The sequence below is a fragment of the Pleurodeles waltl genome, chromosome 9 (assembly GCF_031143425.1).
Source record: "Pleurodeles waltl isolate 20211129_DDA chromosome 9, aPleWal1.hap1.20221129, whole genome shotgun sequence".
Classification (NCBI taxonomy): Eukaryota; Metazoa; Chordata; class Amphibia; order Caudata; family Salamandridae; genus Pleurodeles; species Pleurodeles waltl.
This window is the reverse complement of record NC_090448.1, coordinates 1,161,534,423-1,161,554,209: the sequence shown is the minus strand read 5'-3', so window position 1 is coordinate 1,161,554,209 and position 19,787 is coordinate 1,161,534,423. Positions and strand designations below refer to the sequence as shown.

Below are 19,787 nucleotides of genomic sequence, written 5' to 3'. Positions count from 1 at the left end.
TCATGCCCTACTGGCCGCAGGCCAATGGGGATGTCAAGAGATTTACGCGAACCTTAAACCGAGCCCTTAGAATAGGTGTTGAACAAAGAATGGACAGTGAGCAATGCCTCCAGCAATTTTTAGGAGCGTATCGTCAAACGCCTCATAGTACCACGGGGTGTGCCCCGGCTGCCCTCATGTTCAAAGTTTCACCTCGAGACTGCATCCCGGCTGGTCCTCAGTGGGCATCACCTGAACTAAATGTTGAAGCTACTCAACAACGTAGGGAACGCACTAACCAAAAAGCCACTGTACGACGGCGAGGTCAATACCGGAGTTTTCAGGAAGGAGATATGGTGGTAGTGAAGAATCGCCGACCAGGGGGGGAAGTTCCAAACTCCGTTTGAGCCTGAACCTTGGCAAGTCATCAGTGTGCGGGGTGCCATGTTAACAGCTGCACGAGGCCGACAGAGTAACTAGGAATGTATCACACTTCAAGAGAGCTGGGGTGTTGGTCCCACCGGAGGAAGAAGGAGAAATCGAAGATCTGATGGTTGGAACCCCATCTGCAGAGGTACAGGCTGAAGAGGCTCAGGTAGCGGCACCAAATGCACGACACCCCTCAGGTGGAAGCGCCAGTTTGGAATGATCACTTCCAAGGGGTGGACGTTATCATCTCCGCCGCAATCCGGTGCCAAGCAGCCAGCTCAGAGATTTTGCCTGCACCCTGGGTCCCTAGGAAGCAATGACGATTGCTGCTTGCTCACCAGAAGGGCGTTGTTCTTGGGACCTTGTATCCTTCTACTCAGTTTGTTGTTACAGTATTTCCGTTCCAAATTTTGCATTTTAGTTTCTTGATATACTTTCTTTCTTCTGTGTGAATTAAAACATGGGAGGGATGTAGAGAGCCACCCGGGCTCTCCTTCTATTTGCGTGTCAGGTTCCGCGTATCCGGACGGAACGCGGAACCGAGTTAATTTAATAAATCAGGAACTGCGCTGACGCAGTTCCTTCTGCAGACCCCAACCAGTGTCCATGTGTTTTCTGTCGTCCCCCAAAACCGCTTGATCCTGCCGCACTACAGTATCCCACCCCCTGGCTTCAGCGAGGGATGTCCCCCTCCAACCTCCAGGGCTTCGTCTGTTTTCCTCTTCCCCGGGTCACTTCAACAGGGAGGGGCTGCTGCTGTGTCTAATGATGTTAGAACCCCCTCCTCGGGTGCAGGGTCACTCCTTGGGTGTAGGGTCCCACCTCGGTGCAGGGTCCCTCGTCGGGTGTAGGGTCTGCCTCCTCAGGTGTAGGATCACTCCTCGGGTGTAGGATCACTCCTCAGGTGCAGGGTCCTTCCTCGGGTGCAGGGTCACTCCTCGGGTGGTGGATCACTCCTCGGGTGCAGGGTCCCTCCTCGGGTGCAGGGTCTGCCTCCTCGGGTGTAGGGTCCCACCTCGGGTGCAGGGTCCCTCCTCGGGTGCAGGGTCCCTCCTCGGGTGCAGGGTCACTCCTCGGGTGTAGGGTCCCACCTCGGGTGGTGGATCACTCCTTGGGTGCAGGGGCCCACATCGGGTGCAGGGTTTGCCTCTTCGGGTGATGGGTCCCACCTCGGGTGGTGGGTCACTCCTTGGGTGCAGGGGCCCTTATCGGGTGCAGAGTTTGCCTCTTCGGTTGCTGGGTCCCACCTCGGGTGATGGGTCACTCCTCGGGTGCAGGGTCCCACCTCGGGTGGTGGGTCACTCCTTGGGTGCAGGGGCCCTCATCGGGTGCAGTATCCCTCCTCGAGTGCAGGGCCCCTCCTCGGGTGCAGGGTTTGCCTCCTCGGGTGTAGGGTCCCACCTCGGGTGGTGGGTCACTCCTTGGGTGCAGGGGCCCTCCTTGGGTGCAGTATCCCTCCTCGGGTGCAGGGTCACTCCTCGAGTGCGGTGTCCCTCCTAGGGTGCAGGGTCTGCCTCCTCGGGTGTAGGGTCCCACCTCGGGTGGTGGGTCACTCCTTGGGTGCAGGGGCCCTCCTTGGGTGCAGTATCCCTCCTCGGGTGCAGGGTCACTCCTCGAGTGCAGGGTCCCTCCTAGGGTGCAGGGTCTGCCTCCTCGGGTGTAGGGTCCCACCTCGGGTGGTGGGTCACTCCTTGGGTGCAGGGGCCCTCATTGGGTGCAGGATCTGCCTCTTTGGGTGCTGGGTCCCACCTCAGGTGGTGGGTCACTCCTTGGGTGCAGGGGCCATCCTCGGATGCAGTATCCCTCCTCGGGTGCAGGGTCTGCTTCCTCGGGTGTAGGGTCCCACCTCGGTCTGGTGTGTCACTCCTTGGGTGCAGGGGCCCTCATCGGGTGCCAGGTTTGCCTCCTCGGTGCATCCCTTGCCTGGCGGCCAGAGGGTGACCCTGATGCACCTGTCCAGATGTGTGGGGTTGCTCCGGACCCTAATAATCTTCTTTATGCCAAGGGAAAGTGGAGATCTGGTGGAGATATCTGCCCCCTCGCCCTGTTCATTCCAGGGCCCAAACAGAACGGTGACCTTCGGGAACTGGAAGAGGGCAGGATTAGGGGATTATTTGAAGACAGGGCTTTAAATGGACTGGGTCCCTTTAAAACGAACATTGAATCGGGTCCTTTTCAGGCCCTGTATTCACGTCTTTAACTTTGCAAGCAAAATGCACAGATCTAATAAAAAAAAGTTAAGAAAATGTCGTTCCTGTTTTTATTTCACATGCTTTGTTTTAATCTTGCACTCAATCCCGAAGTGTGTTTTTTCCAGAGTGCTTTTTTTCAGGAAGCATATTACTTGTGGCTGCTGCATAATTCGGATTGAGTCTCATCCAGGTAAAGTTAACTGGGCACATTTGAGTTGGAGCTGAAGGCAGTGCGAGTGTCTCTCAGTGCCTATCATGGGCAAAAAGGTGTTCAGGATACATGCCCATCCAATCCTTGGCCTCTCTGCAAAGCGCACAGACCTATGATGACATATGCCAAATGCAGCTGTGATTCTATCCAATGATATGTGAATGGCGGCACACTAAACCTCGCCCTTAATTATATAGGCTGCGCCCATTTTATACCCCCGCCACACTTTTTTGATCCCACTTAAACCCTCGAGCTGAACCCAAACATTAGCTTCTTACTCATTGAAAAGGTCACCCTGATTGTGAAAAGCCGGCTCATTTGAGCCCAAACTGGTGAAACCACAAACAAAATTAAAACACTGACATGAAACCAAATCCTCTTTGTATCCCACATGAGGAAGGACTGAATACATTCCTTTTGGCCTCTCCTGTTGTATCCATTGTTCAAGGACATTCCATTTGGGATGTTGAAAAAAACATATTTGAGCTTCTTTTGTTTTTGGGCTTAGCTAAGAAGCCGACAACTTCTTTCTGAAGTGTGAAAGATGAGATTGTATTACTTTGATGCAAGGACTGGCTTTGTTTATAAGCGTATGCTTGAATTTCAACATTCGCAGAACGTTGTGGTGACAGTAATAATGGATATTAAAACCGCCTGCGCAAGAGTACGTCATAGAGTTGCGACACTAAGGATCAGCCTATCTACTGGCCGGTGAGCGAAGCTTTCTTGAATGCAACTATCTCATTTTACAGGGTGTGGTGTATTAAAGTACTCTGCGCTGAACAAAACGTTGGCATTGATTGTGATGTTTGGTGTCACCGCGCTCTTTGCTCGGGTGAAGAATTGATTTCCGCATTTTGCATAAAGAGACATCCATTGCATTTATATTGACGCATGCCGTGCCCCTGAGGGATTAAGATGTGCACTATGTTTGCAATAAAGGCATGCTGAGTGAAGATCTACACAAAACCGACCCCTTCCATTACATTTCCAGATCTCACCCATGGGAGAGAGCATTGATTGTTTCCATTTATAAATCCCTGGATCTCCTCTGCAGACATTAGCTAAATGATTTCTCCCCCTTACAAAGCCCTCATCAATCCCTCATTTAAGGCAGGGTCACGCTAGTTAAACCCTATAGTCTGGGGAATGGACTTGCGAGCAAATCTGCAGTGGGCGGAGCGGAAAGGGATTTCAAGGAAGATGGATCACATTCTGTGGGAATCCTTCTGGGACGGGAAACTGGTTGCAAACCAGCTATTATCAACAGTCTCCATTCAATACCATCATTATTTGTGATTGGCAAGGACCAGTAAGCGCACTCGGAGTTTGCAAATGACTTGTAGAGCATCAATATTGAAATGCATGTCGTACGTCAGACAGTGGATATCCTTGCAGGAGATGCCGGATGTGACAGTTGTGTATTTAACCCATTGTCTCTGCCTTTATAAGGTGCTATTTCATAAAAACAAAAACAGAAAGTCAGTCATTAGTAGAATTAGGGCCAGCTGCTGTTGCGTTGATGTGTAGTACTTTCATTCCTTTCATGTGTGTTCTGACTCTGGTATTTTTTACTTCAGCCTGATGTTTTTGAAGGTTATCACTTCCACAGCAGAATCGAAGAATAATTTGTGGAAAGGACACAAGGCAGCGAATGCTTGCTACACGAAATGGCAAAGGGATGTTGTGCTTCCTCAAGTCCTACTGACGACCTTCCCATATCCACATCAAAGGGGCCCAGTTAGAGAATGTACTACAGTGCTACTGCAATGGTGGCTAGCACTACAACTGGGAATTTCATGACAGAAGAAGTAACAACCAAGAGTACCAGATAATTAAGTGATACAGACAGATTAGTGTTCTATCTTGCTATGACCTTGTCAGAACCACGCGATGCACCAAATGGGGACCAATGTTGCACCTTTTCTTTGACCATCAGAAGAGAGACATTTTGATTTAACTGTCTGCCTTTTCTACTCCATACTGGAGGATAAATTACCTCTAAATAATCTCAGCTCTTGCAGCTAATGAAAGAGAAGCAAGAGAGAAGAGTTCATGTAACCGAGTGGACACAGTTTGGCAAACTGGAAAAAAGATTGGAAATAATTTCTCCTACACACCATCTTCACCCAGACCGTAGACTATACATATCTTTTCATATTGTAAGGAGCAGGTGGAAAAACCTCACGGTGGGTGTGCTGAGGAAGAGACAAATTCAGTGTTGTGAAAGGGCCAGATTAAGGTGCAGGAGACCAATAGCACGAGCCAGACTAAGATACAGGAGACCAATAGCAAGAGTCAGTCTGGGATGAAGGAGACCAATAGCAAGGACCGGACTGGGATGCAGGAGACCAATAGCATGGACCTAACTGGGATGCAGGAAACCAATAGCAAGGGCCAGAGTGGGATGCAAGAGATCAATAGCAAGGGTCAGACTGGGATGGAGAAGACCAAAAACCAGGGCCAGGCTGAGATTCAGGAGACTAATAGCAATGGCCAGACTGAGTTGCCAGATACCAATAGCAAGGGCCAGAGTGGGATGCAGGAGACCCATAGCAAGGGCCAGACTGGGATGCAGGAGACCCATAGCAAAGGCCACACTGGGATGCAGGAGACCCATAGCAAGGGCCAGACTGGGATGCAGGAGACCCATAGCAAGGGCCAGACTGGGATGAAGGAGTCCAATAGCAAGGGTCAGAGTGGGATGAAGGAGACCAATAGCAAGGGCCAGACTGGGATGCAGGAGACCAATAGCAAGGGTCAGAGTGGGATGAAGGAGACCAATAGCAAGGGCCAGACTGGGATGCAGGAGACCAATAGCAAGGGCCAGAGTGGGATGCAGGAGACCATTAGCAAGGGCCACAGTGGGATGAAGGAGACCAATAGCAAGGGCCAGAGTGGGATGCAGGAGTAGCCATTAAACAGTCCTATTATTTCTGCTGGAAGCGTGCAGAGATAGTACCACCAATCTGGGCCCGTATTGTGAATCTGCCGCAAAGTCTGCACCGCGGCGCACCTTTAAACAAGTGCTCTGGGTTCAAACACAAACAGTGCCCCAGATTACAATGAATGTGCTGCCACAAGGCAGTTCTGAACTTGGGTCTGCCGTGGGGGCAACGCGTTCATGTGAAATATGGAGTGGCTGCTTCAACCAGCCGCACCATGTTTCACTGTGCAGGCAGCAACCTGCCTGCATTTTACAGAGAGGGACAGAGATCCCCCCAGCAGGCGGGTGCCGTGGGTGACTGCACCCACTTGCAGGGGGATGTCAGAGGGTCGAAGGGACCTCTTTGTCCCCTGTGGAGGACTGTCCTCCGGGGGCACACTGATAGTGTGCAACCTTTTTGTGACGCACTGTCCGTGCTCCGCCTAACATCTCCTTTGCCTTTGTGCCCAAGTCCATATTATGGCGCAAGTGCAGAGGCAGAGATTCCCTCACTTGCATGATGCCACTCCCCCATATACATGAGGGCATGCCCTCTCGAGATAGGGCAGGTGCTACAACTGCCCTAGCACCAACAGTAGTACCGAAGGGGTTGCACAAGTGTCTGCGGCCCCTTATGTAATACCAAAGTGCCCCAGGAGTGCGCACACAGCGGGTGCACCCCAGCTATGTGTACCTCCATGGCACATCATATAATACGGCTCCTGGACTCAAACACCCACTCAAAAAGCATAGCCACGTGACACCACCTCAAACCAGAAGTTGTACTCTAAAGATCCTGCTTCCCTATTGCAAATCCACACAGCTGCCCTAGAAGGAAAATAATACATTAGCTAGATATTTCACAGTATTGCCAATTGCAGAATTATCTCTGTGAGCAGCATTAGTGCTGCTCATATAGCTTTGAAAACATCTGAGTGTTTTCCAAAATGTCCATGAGCCTCATCACTAACAGGTGCTTAGCATCCTTGCCCCAGCTTCCCAGGCACTCTTGTGCGACAGAAGACCTGTTATCATATCTGAGATATGCAGCTGTCCTCATAGTACCAACCCTGACTCCTGCCTTCTCTGTGTTCCACCCCAACCCACAATCTGAATTATCTCATTTTAAAATGAAGTCCATATACAGTATCATAAATGTGCAAAGAATCATGGGTCCATCTTCATCCATCCTGTAAGACATTGAAAACCCTTGTTGATACAAAGGAACTCACCTCTTGAAATTCATTAATGTGTCCTTCTGAAAAGGAACATTGTCCTAAACCCTCAAACACACCAGTGTTGTCCTTCATCCAGGGGTTTAGCCTTTACCCTTCCCCGAGAGCTACCGAGGCGTCACTGACGCACGTCCCGCAGACGCAAACATTGAACATAAGGCCAGGCACAGTTGCAAACTTACCTTGAAAAACATACAGGATGAGGGTCAGTAAGTCTTTACTCCTTACCACAGAACTGGAGTAGCCTCGCTCAACATTCAAAGATAAGTCCTCACCCCTGTAGCCGTTGGCCATCCTGCAGTCCAGGTCCCCCTACATGTGTTGGCTGCATGTGATCTTGTTTCTTAATATATTTTTATCAATTGAGTCCACAAGTTCTTTCGCCTTAGGACATCTTACTTAATGTACCTAAAATCCTTAATAAAACCCATGACAGAACATGCAAAATTGGTTGACTACCTGTTTTCTTTCCGAGTTCTTGAATCAAATTTCCTCCAGGCTCAGCTGTCATCCAGATGCTTATATTTACATATTAACCACTGTCCCTTTTAATATAATGCATATCACTCCAGAGTTTAGCCAACGTACTGTTTGTCACAACAGCATTGTCTCATCCAACCTTGACCTAGCAGAGTCGATCTACCTTATTGATAGTACCTTCTGGAGCCAGAGCAAAGAGCAAACAAAAAGTAAAATTCCTTAAATTTGACCTTCATCAACCCATCCACCCTACCTTTTTTATTTTTATTTTTACTGAACATGTAGGTCAAGGGATGTCAGAGTCCTTTTTGTCACAGAAATATCAGCACTCAACCACATAATTTATTTTGTTCAAACACACCAGCTTCTGAATGAAGTTATCCTAAAACATAATTTATATGTCTCAAGTCGAGATCACCTCATCTGAGGCCTTCTACTCTCCTGGCAGGATGATGCTCCTTATGTCTTAGTGTCACCAATCGCAGTTTGTACCAGCACTGCGAGGTCCAAAACTGAGCTGCCTGCCTAATATTCAGAATGATATCCTCTAACTGAAGCCAGTCATCTGGCAGAGCGTTGCTCCGAAAGAAGACAATAACAGAACTCCAGATCCTATGCTGTCCTTGAAGCCGTCTGGCTTGGATGCACTGTTCCTCAGCATCCAAGAAACCTTCTGGTGACTCTCACCACCCTGACCTCACCCTCCTTCAGGCTGAGCAGAAATGGTCCTATCACCGGCATCCCGTGTCTTTTGGGAGGCCACCTGTAATAAGTATTCTCAAAGAGGGAGAACCACCTCTAACTACAACGTTCTGTAGAGGTCCTGTTGTTTCACTGAGCAGCCATGGCAACCACTTGGGGATGGGGATCACAGGAGTCCCTTAGATGCTAAGAGCACTAAAACAGCCTTGTGTTCTACGTGGCGCTAGATACGCAACATATAATCATGATAGACTTCCTTAACTGCATCAATATCCTTTGGTCTTTCTATGGGGAGAATCTGACATTTGAATGTTACTACTTGTGATTTTGAAATAGTATCAGAATGGTAACAATTGGCTCCCTCATTCTTTCTAGGATTCTCCGGAGTTCGACTTGTTATTCGAGAATGCCTTTGACCAATGGGTGGCAAATTCCGGTTCTGAAAAATTCACATTCTTTCAAATTCTGCATCACTCATGCCAGCGGTACCTTCCGGACAAGAAGCCGGAGTTTATCAACTGCCAGTCTAAACTTTTCGGAGGTGAGTCACACTCTTATCCACCAGCTACACTCAAGCGCTTAATTTAATAAAGTGCTTTACATTTTTCATTCTGCTGCTGTTTGAAGTTTACAGCTGTTGTACTTCTTGGGAAATAACAAATTAGTTGGATTTTTTACTTTATTTTAGCTTTCTAAGATGTTTTATGGAAAGCTCAAACAAATGGAAAGTTTTTGAATGCCTGTTTGAACAGTGTTTTTTTTTTTTTTTTTTTTTTAATTTTAAAACTGTTTTACGGTAAGGTTATACTGCAGTGACAGATCCCGCATAGGAGCCTCCTTCAGAAAACCCATTAAACACCTACCTCTTGGGTACCCAAAGTGATGAAGATGTATTTGTAAATTCAAAATCCACAGACATTGTGGGTATTTCAGAATATAAATTTGCGTCACTTATGCTTATTACCGGACTCTACCACATGAGTCGGTCTGAGCTATAGGAGAGTATGTGGGTGCGGGAAGGTTACTGACGAGGTGCCCCTGCAAACTCATATGAAGACCCATTAAGTCAAAGGTTGGGTGGGATTCACAAAAGATTGACACAGGCTACTCCTTGAAGGAGGCATATTAAAACTACTGCATAAGGTGCGAGTATGTGTGTATGCAAGATGTTGGTACGGTGAACACCCCTATGTTTTATAGGAATGTTAAGATAGGGGTTACCATGCACATAAATAACAAGTTATAGACCACTGAGAAACACTCAGGTGTCCATCCCCAAAGCCTTATCAGGTCTCGGAGGGCTTAGGGTTAAACAACGGGATTACAGCTGCAATACGAGAATAGCTGCTAACTGATACATTTGGTCTGTGTAAAGTGCACTGACAGCCATGTGCCTGGTTCATGCTATGCAAAACCATGAGTTAGTAAAAGGGAGACTGTAACCCTCTAGAATCCTGCGGGATCCCAAAAAAGAATATATCTGTGCCAAACATAGACTTAAGGTTGTTTTCTCATCTAGATGTAATGTTTTTTTTGTTTTTTGTTCTTAAATTGGCCCAGAGGTGATTGCATTAAAAATGGTCCAGGGGTGGCTCCTTCGCTAAGGCAGAGGAGTGTCGCACTGCTGCTTTCAACAGAAGAAAAATTAAATGATAACGGATCATTATTATCATTTTATTTTTTCCTGAGCCAGGATAAGGCGAGCAAAGCTGGAGGGAGGAGTGGTGAGTGCACCGTAAGTGCGCATGTCTGTTTGGCCGGCCTTGATGAGTCGGCTAAACAGACAGGTTCACTTTGCATTTCTCCACCCCGCTGTATTTCACAGCCAGGAGGAGAAAGTACACAGGGTGCCATGCCCTCTGTGAGTGCCGAAGCAGCCGCTTACACCAATCACGGTGACAGCAGCGTCTTGATTGGCTGGGGGGAGTCTGGAAGCCTGAAGAGGACGGAGGAGACGGACGTGTTTCCCTACCTGACCAGGTAAGTATTTTTTATTTTTTTTTATTTTTTTAATCCCAACCACCCCCGTTAAGTGGCAGCCGCCACTGATTAGGCCAGCTTTCTTTAAGTGGCTGTAGGTAAATGCCAGATTCCAAAGATCTACTAAGCGGCACACACAGGAATAGGTATTAGGCGTGAAATGAAAATTAATCTGTATTTTAGGAAAGTGGCCTCTTTCTAGCATGGTTACCCCTACTTTTGGCCTGTTTGTCAGTGTGTTTGACCGTGTCTACTGGGATCCTGCTAATCAGGACCCCAGTAGTTATGCTCTCTCCCTTAAATTATGGTTGTAGGATACTGGTAATCCAGTATTTCACCCACAGTTGGCATACTGGTGCCCCTTTATAAGTCCCTAGTATATGGTACTTAGGTACCCAGGGCATTGGGGTTCCAGGGGATCCTTATGAGCTGCTGCATTTCTTTTGCCGCCCATAGGGAGCTCATGCATAGGCTTCTACGGGACTGCCATAGCAGCCTGTGTGAAAAGGTGAATGCACCCTTTAACTGCCATTTACACTGCACAAGGTCACTTATAAGTCACCCCTATAGCAGGCCATTCAGCCCTGAGGGTAGGGTGCAGAGTACCAGTGTGTGAGGGCACCCCTGCACTAGCAGAGGTGCCCCCACAACATCCAGGACCATTATCCCGGACTTCGTGAGTGTGGGACGCCATTTCACGCGTACATTGGACAGCTACATAATGGTAACTCCGAACATAGGCATGTTTGGTATTAAACATGTTGGAATTATACCCCAATGCTTTTGCAAGCATTGGTTGTATGATTCCTTACATTCTGGGGGCTCCCTAGAGGACCCCCAGTATTGCCATTCCATCCTTCTGAGGTTTTCCAGGCAGCCGCAGCTGCTGCCAGCTCTGACAGGTTTCTGCCCTCCTGATGCCTGAGAAGCTCAAGCCCAGGAAGGCAGAACAAAGAATTTCCTTTGGGAGAGGGGTGTTACACCCTCTCCCTTTGGAAATAGGTGTTACAGGCTCGGGAGGGGTAACTTTCCCAGGCCACTGGAAATGCTTTGAAGCACAGATGGTGCCCTTCTTGCATAATCCAGTTTACACCAGTTCAGAGACCCCCTGTCCCTGCTCTGGTGTGAAACTGGACAAAGGAGAGGGGAGTGACCACTCCCCTGTCCTCACCACCCCAGGGGTGAAGGTCAGAGCTCCTCCAGAGGGTGCCTGGGGTTTACCATCTTGGATTACAAGTTGGCAGGGAACTCTGGGAGCATCTGAGTGGCCAGTGTCAGCAGGTGACGTCAGAGCCATCCCCTGATAGATGCTTACCTGTATAGTTGACCAATCCCCCTTCCAGGGCTATTTAGGGTGCCTCTTTTGGGTGGTTCTTCAGATTCGGATTGAAAGACTCCAGCAGGAATCCTCTGCATCCTTTACTTCACCTTCTTACTGAAGAAACTGCATCTGGACCCTCCAGGAACTCTACAAACTGCAACAAAGAAGCAAAGATGTCGTCTGCAACATTGTATCTTCAGCTGTTGCCAGCAACTGCAACTGTTACCAGGTCGTGCATCCTCAGAGGACTGCCTGTCTTCAGCCTGCACCAGAAAAAATAAGAAACTCCCTTGAAGTGAAGGAGTCACTTCCCTGCTTTAGCAGGCACCCCTCTGCAGCAACGACCGGTGGGGTGGGTCCCCTCTCCTGAAGAAGTGCGGGGATCCAGCATCACAGGTGGTGGACTGAAGTAGTCCCGGCGGTCCTGATATCCAACTGTCCAACTTTGCTGAACGTAACAGCTTGCCTCCCCACTAAAGGCTTGTTGGCATCCTTCAACGAAGTTCTTCGTACACTGTGCAGCTCCGGCCCGCCAGCACTCCTTCCTGCGATGCACAGCTTCCTGAGTGGTTCTCCGGTGGCGTGGCATCCCTTTGTGTGGTGCTGCGTGGGCCTCCTTTTGCACCTTCTTTGTCCCCGTTCTGTGGGATTCCTGTGCATGCTGCCTGGTCTTCTGAGGGCTCTCTGAGTTGCTGAAAGCCCCCCTCGGACCTTCTCCTGGATAGAGTCCACCAGGTCCCTCCTGGTCCCAGGCAGTGCCATTTTCTGCTAACTGTGTGCTTTGCGGGTGCCCAGGCTTGTTGGCAGAATCCAGTGACGCAAACCAGACTGCATTTATCCATTCTGGGTGGGACATCTTCTGCACCAACCAGGAACCCGTATCTGTCTTCTTGGGTGCAATACTGACTGTTGTTCCTAACCAGTGGTTATTTTCTTGCTCCTTCATCCTGGTTAGCAGGGATTCCTGTTCTCCCTGGACTCTTCAGTGCTTCTGGGACTTGGCCCCCTTCCTCCACAGGTCTTCAGGTCCAGGAATCCATCATTGGTGTCTTGCGGTCTCTTCTGGTTCTTGCATAATCTTCTTTCTCGTGTTCTTGTGTGTTCTAGGAAAGTTACTTTGATTTACTCCTGCTTTCCTGGGCTCTGAGGTGGGTTCTGTTACTTAGCTTTGGTGTTTTCTAATACTCCCAATGCCCCTGTACACACTACACTTGCCTAGGTGGGAAACTGACTTTCACATTCCATTTTTTTAGTATATGGTTTGTGTCCCCTCTAGGCCTATTTCTAACTATGGTGTTTTTCACTATTTTCACTGTTCACTAGCTGTTTTTTACAACTATTTCTACATACTAGAGTATATAATTTGTGTATTACTTACCTCCTAAGGAAGTATAGTCTCTATGGTATTTTTGGCATTTGTGTCACCAAAATAAAGTACCTTTATTTTTGTAACACTGAGTATTTTCTTTCATGTGTGTGAGTATTGTGTGACTATAGTGGTATTGCATGAGCTTTGACTGTCTCCTAGTTAGGCCTTGGCTGCTCATCCACACTAACCCTAGCGAGCCTGGTTTCTAGACACTGTCTACATTTCACTAATAAGGGATAACTGAACCTGGTACAAGGTGTAAGTACCTTAGGTACCCACTACAAACCAGGCCAGCCTCCTACATGTATTAGACCAGACTAACCCAAAATCTGGCCACAATTCATCACATGTGTGACGATTGACCAGTTTCCAGTGAAGTGTGGCTCGGGTTTTAACTCATGAACCTGAACATTCAGGTGCAGTGTGGATGAAACCGAGAAGGGACATTTGTCTGAATAGGAAGTTACACGACGTTGTTAAACTTGAAACTCATTGTTCGTGCAGTGGTGCTGCTGGACACTTCACAAACCATCACATGGTAATGCATTGTCACTGTCACGCACTATCACTTCTGGACCTCCACTGCATGCACCGTCAGTGGGCCCTTTATTGCCTCTGCTGGACTATCCGCTGCACACACCATCACTGTACAATGCACTGTCCCTGCCGTACTAACTATTGCACAAACATCGCTGCGCCACACACTGTCACTGCTGGACTCACTCCTGCACACACCATCACTGCGCCACACAGTATCACTGCTGGACTCACTACTGCACACACCATCACTGCGCCACACACTGCCACTGCTGGACTCACTCCTGCACACAACACCACTGCGCCACACACTGTCACTACTGGACTTACTCCTGCACACAACACCACTGCGCCACACACTGCCACTGCTGGACTCACTCCTGCACACAACACCACTGTGCCACACACTGTCACTACTGGACTTACTCCTGCACACAACACCACTGTGCCACACACTGCCACTGCTGGACTCACTCCTGCACACAACACCACTGTGCCACACACTGCCACTGCTGGACTCACTCCTGCACACAACACCACTGCGCCACACACTGTCACTGCTGGACTCACTCCTGCACACACCATCAATGCGCCACACAGTATCACTGCTGGACTATCCGCTGCACACACCATCACTGTACAATGCACTGTCCCTGCCGTACTAACTATTGCACAAACATCGCTGCGCCACACACTGTCACTGCTGGACTCACTCCTGCACACAACACCACTGCGCCACACACTGTCACTACTGGACTTACTCCTGCACACAACACCACTGCGCCACACACTGCCACTGCTGGACTCACTCCTGCACACACCATCACTGCGCCACACAGTATCACTGCTGGACTCACTACTGCACACACCATCACTGCGCCACACACTGCCACTGCTGGACTCACTCCTGCACACAACACCACTGCGCCACACACTGCCACTGCTGGACTCACTCCTGCACACAACACCACTGTGCCACACATGGTCACTGCTGGACTCACTCCTGCACACAACACCACTGCGCCACACACTGCCACTGCTGGACTCACTCCTGCACACAACACCACTGCGCCACACACTGTCACTGCTGGACTCACTACTGCACACACCATCACTGCGCCACACACTGTCACTGCTGGACTTACTCCTGCACACAACACCACTGCGCCACACACTGCCACTGCTGGACTCACTCCTGCACACAACACCACTGTGCCACACACGGTCACTGCTGGACTCACTCCTGCACACAACACCACTGCACCACACACTGTCACTACTGGACTTACTCCTGCACACAACACCACTGTGCCACACACTGCCACTGCTGGACTCACTCCTGCACACAACACCACTGTGCCACACACTGCCACTGCTGGACTCACTCCTGCACACAACACCACTGCGCCACACACTGTCACTGCTGGACTCACTCCTGCACACACCATCACTGCGCCACACAGTATCACTGCTGGACTATCCGCTGCACACACCATCACTGTACAATGCACTGTCCCTGCCGTACTAACTATTGCACAAACATCGCTGCGCCACACACTGTCACTGCTGGACTCACTCCTGCACACACCACCACTGCGCCACACACTGTCACTACTGGACTTAATCCTGCACACAACACCACTGCGCCACACACTGCCACTGCTGGACTCACTCCTGCACACACCATCACTGCGCCACACAGTATCACTGCTGGACTCACTACTGCACACACCATCACTGCGCCACACAGTATCACTGCTGGACTCACTACTGCACACACCATCACTGCGCCACACACTGCCACTGCTGGACTCACTCCTGCACACAACACCACTGCGCCACACACTGCCACTGCTGGACTCACTCCTGCACACAACACCACTGTGCCACACACGGTCACTGCTGGACTCACTCCTGCACACAACACCACTGTGCCACACACTGCCACTGCTGGACTCACTCCTGCACACAACACCACTGCGCCACACACTGTCACTGCTGGACTCACTCCTGCACACAACACCACTGTGCCACACACGGTCACTGCTGGACTCACTCCTGCACACAACACCACTGCGCCACACACTGCCACTGCTGGACTCACTCCTGCACACAACACCACTGCGCCACACACAGTCACTGCTGGACTCACTCCTGCACACACCATCACTGCGCCACACACTGTCACTACTGGACTTACTCCTGCACACAACACCACTGCGCCACACACTGTCACTGCTGGACTCACTCCTGCACACACCATCACTGCGCCACACACTGTCACTGCTGGACTCACTCCTGCACACAACACCACTGCGCCACACACTGTCACTGCTGGACTCACTCCTGCACACACCATCACTGCGCCACACACTGTCACTGTTGGACTCACTACTGCACACACCATCACTGCGCCACACACTGTCACTGCTGGACTTACTCCTGCACGCAACACCACTGCGCCACACACTGCCACTGCTGGACTCACTCCTGCACACAACACCACTGTGCCACACACGGTCACTGCTGGACTTACTCCTGCACACAACACCACTGCGCCACACACTGCCACTGCTGGACTCACTCCTGCACACAACACCACTGCGCCACACACTGTCACTGCTGGACTCACTACTGCACACACCATCACTGCGCCACACACTGTCACTACTGGACTTACTCCTGCACACAACACCACTGCGCCACACACTGTCACTGCTGGACTCACTCCTGCACACACCATCACTGTGCCACACACTGTCACTGTTGGACTCACTACTGCACACACCATCACTGCGCCACACACTGTCACTGCTGGACTTACTCCTGCACGCAACACCACTGCGCCACACACTGCCACTGCTGGACTCACTCCTGCACACAACACCACTGTGCCACACACGGTCACTGCTGGACTTACTCCTGCACACAACACCACTGCGCCACACACTGCCACTGCTGGACTCACTCCTGCACACAACACCACTGTGCCACACACGGTCACTGCTGGACTCACTCCTGCACACAACACCACTGTGCCACACACTGCCACTGCTGGACTCACTCCTGCACACAACACCACTGCGCCACACACTGTCACTGCTGGACTCACTCCTGCACACAACACCACTGTGCCACACACGGTCACTGCTGGACTCACTCCTGCACACAACACCACTGCGCCACACACTGCCACTGCTGGACTCACTCCTGCACACAACACCACTGCGCCACACACAGTCACTGCTGGACTCACTCCTGCACACACCATCACTGCGCCACACACTGTCACTACTGGACTTACTCCTGCACACAACACCACTGCGCCACACACTGTCACTGCTGGACTCACTCCTGCACACACCATCACTGCGCCACACACTGTCACTGCTGGACTCACTCCTGCACACAACACCACTGCGCCACACACTGTCACTGCTGGACTCACTCCTGCACACACCATCACTGCGCCACACACTGTCACTGTTGGACTCACTACTGCACACACCATCACTGCGCCACACACTGTCACTGCTGGACTTACTCCTGCACGCAACACCACTGCGCCACACACTGCCACTGCTGGACTCACTCCTGCACACAACACCACTGTGCCACACACGGTCACTGCTGGACTTACTCCTGCACACAACACCACTGCGCCACACACTGCCACTGCTGGACTCACTCCTGCACACAACACCACTGCGCCACACACTGTCACTGCTGGACTCACTACTGCACACACCATCACTGCGCCACACACTGTCACTACTGGACTTACTCCTGCACGCAACACCACTGCGCCACACACTGTCACTGCTGGACTCACTCCTGCACACACCATCACTGCGCCACACACTGTCACTGTTGGACTCACTACTGCACACACCATCACTGCGCCACACACTGTCACTGCTGGACTCACTCCTGCACACACCATCACTGTGCCACACACTGTCACTGTTGGACTCACTACTGCACACACCATCACTGCGCCACACACTGTCACTGCTGGACTTACTCCTGCACGCAACACCACTGCGCCACACACTGCCACTGCTGGACTCACTCCTGCACACAACACCACTGTGCCACACACGGTCACTGCTGGACTTACTCCTGCACACAACACCACTGCGCCACACACTGCCACTGCTGGACTCACTCCTGCACACAACACCACTGCGCCACACACTGTCACTGTTGGACTCACTACTGCACACACCATCACTGCGCCACACACTGCCACTGCTGGACTCACTCCTGCACACAACACCACTGTGCCACACACTGCCACTGCTGGACTCACTCCTGCACACAACACCACTGCGAACACACACTGTCACTGCTGGACTCACTACTGCACACAACACCACTGCGCCACACACTGCCACTGCTGGACTCACTCCTGCACACAACACCACTGTGCCACACACGGTCACTGCTGGACTCACTACTGCACACACCATCACTGCGCCACACACTGCCACTGCTGGACTCACTCCTGCACACAACACCACTGTGCCACACACTGCCACTGCTGGACTTACTCCTGCACACAACACCACTGTGCCACACACTGCCACTGCTGGACTCACTACTGCACACACCATCACTGCGAACACACACTGTCACTGCTGGACTCACTCCTGCACACAACACCACTGTGCCACACACTGCCACTGCTGGACTTACTCCTGCACACAACACCACTGCGCCACACACTGCCACTGCTGGACTCACTACTGCACACAACACCACTGCGCCACACAGTATCACTGCTGGACTCACTCCTGGACACAACACCACTGTGCCACACACGGTCACTGCTGGACTTACTCCTGCACACACCATCACTGCGCCACACACTGTCACTGCTGGACTTACTCCTGCACACACCATCACTGCGCCACACACTGTCACTGCTGGACTCACTCCTGCACACAACACCACTGCGCCACACACTGCCACTGCTGGACTCACTACTGCACACACCATCACTGCGCCACACACTGTCACTGCTGGACTCACTCCTGCACACAACACCACTGCGCCACACACTGTCACTGCTGGACTCACTCCTGGACACAACACCACTGTGCCACACACGGTCACTGCTGGACTCACTACTGCACACAACACCACTGTGCCACACACTGTCACTGCTGGACTCACTACTGCACACACCATCACTGCGCCACACACTGTCACTACTGGACTTACTCCTGCACACAACACCACTGTGCCACACACTGCCACTGCTGGACTCACTACTGCACACAACACCACTGCGCCACACAGTATCACTGCTGGACTCACTACTGCACACACCATCATGCTTAGTAGCATTGTAATTAAATCTATTTAAAGTACTGACACAGACTCGATTGTGATGAAATGACAATGAAGCAGCTTAAATGTTGTCGGCTTGTGAAGGTGTGTGCTGTAGAGACTCCAGCAGTTAATGTGTGGGACCTGGTTATATGCTGCTGGCAGAGGGTTCATCCGTGAGAGTGGTCAGACTGCGGTCCACGCATAGGTGTGCAGTGAAGCATTCTTCAGTGACAGTATGGGTCTCAGTGGTGGTGTGTGCCATGGAGAGTCCTACAGTGGCAGTATGGGTCTCAGTGGTGGTGTGTGCCATGGAGAGTCCTACAGTGACAGTATGGGTCTCAGTGGTGGTGTGTGCCATGGAGAGTCCTACAGTGACAGTATGGGTCTCAGTGGTGGTGTGTGCCATGGAGAGTCCTACAGTGACAGTATGGGTCTCAGTGGTGGTGTGTGCCATGGAGAGTCCTACAGTGGCAGTATGGGTCTCAGTGGTGGTGTGTGCCATGGAGAGTCCTACAGTGGCAGTATGGGTCTCAGTGGTGGTGTGTGCCATGGAGAGTCCTACAGTGGCAGTATGGGTCTCAGTGGTGGTGTGTGCCATGGAGAGTCCTACAGTGGCAGTATGGGTCTCAGTGGTGGTGTGTGCCATGGAGAGTCCTACAGTGGCAGTATGGGCCTCAGTGGTGGTGTGTGCCATGGAGAGTCCTACAGTGGCAGTATGGGCCTCAGTGGTGGTGTGTGCCATGGAGAGTCCTACAGTGACAGTATGGGCCTCAGTGGTGGTGTGTGCAATGGAGAGTCCAGCAGTGACAGTATGGGTCTCAGTGGTGGTGTGTGCAATGGAGAGTCCTACAATGACATTATGGGTCTCAGTGGTGGTGTGTGCAATGGAGAGTCCTACAGAGGCAGTATGGGTCTCAGTGGTGGTGTGTGCCATGGAGAGTCCTACAGTGACAGTATGGGTCTCAGTGGTGGTGTGTGCCATGGAGAGTCCTACAGTGACAGTATGGGCCTCAGTGGTGGTGTGTGCCATGGAGAGTCCTACAGTGGCAGTATGGGTCTCAGTGGTGGTGTGTGCCATGGAGAGTCCTA

The 19,787-nt window shown here is 51.0% G+C and overlaps 1 protein-coding gene across 2 annotated transcripts in view; it reads left to right on the top strand.

Moving 5' to 3' along the window:
• The window catches only part of STXBP6 (syntaxin binding protein 6), a 377,445-nt gene that overhangs the window by 287,550 nt on the left and 70,108 nt on the right, over window positions 1–19,787 (top strand). For both annotated transcript variants that reach the window (XM_069209042.1, XM_069209041.1), the window contains exon 4: window positions 8,530–8,695. In XM_069209042.1, the coding sequence (XP_069065143.1) occupies window positions 8,530–8,695 (166 nt within the window). The remainder of the gene's footprint in view (window positions 1–8,529; window positions 8,696–19,787) is intronic.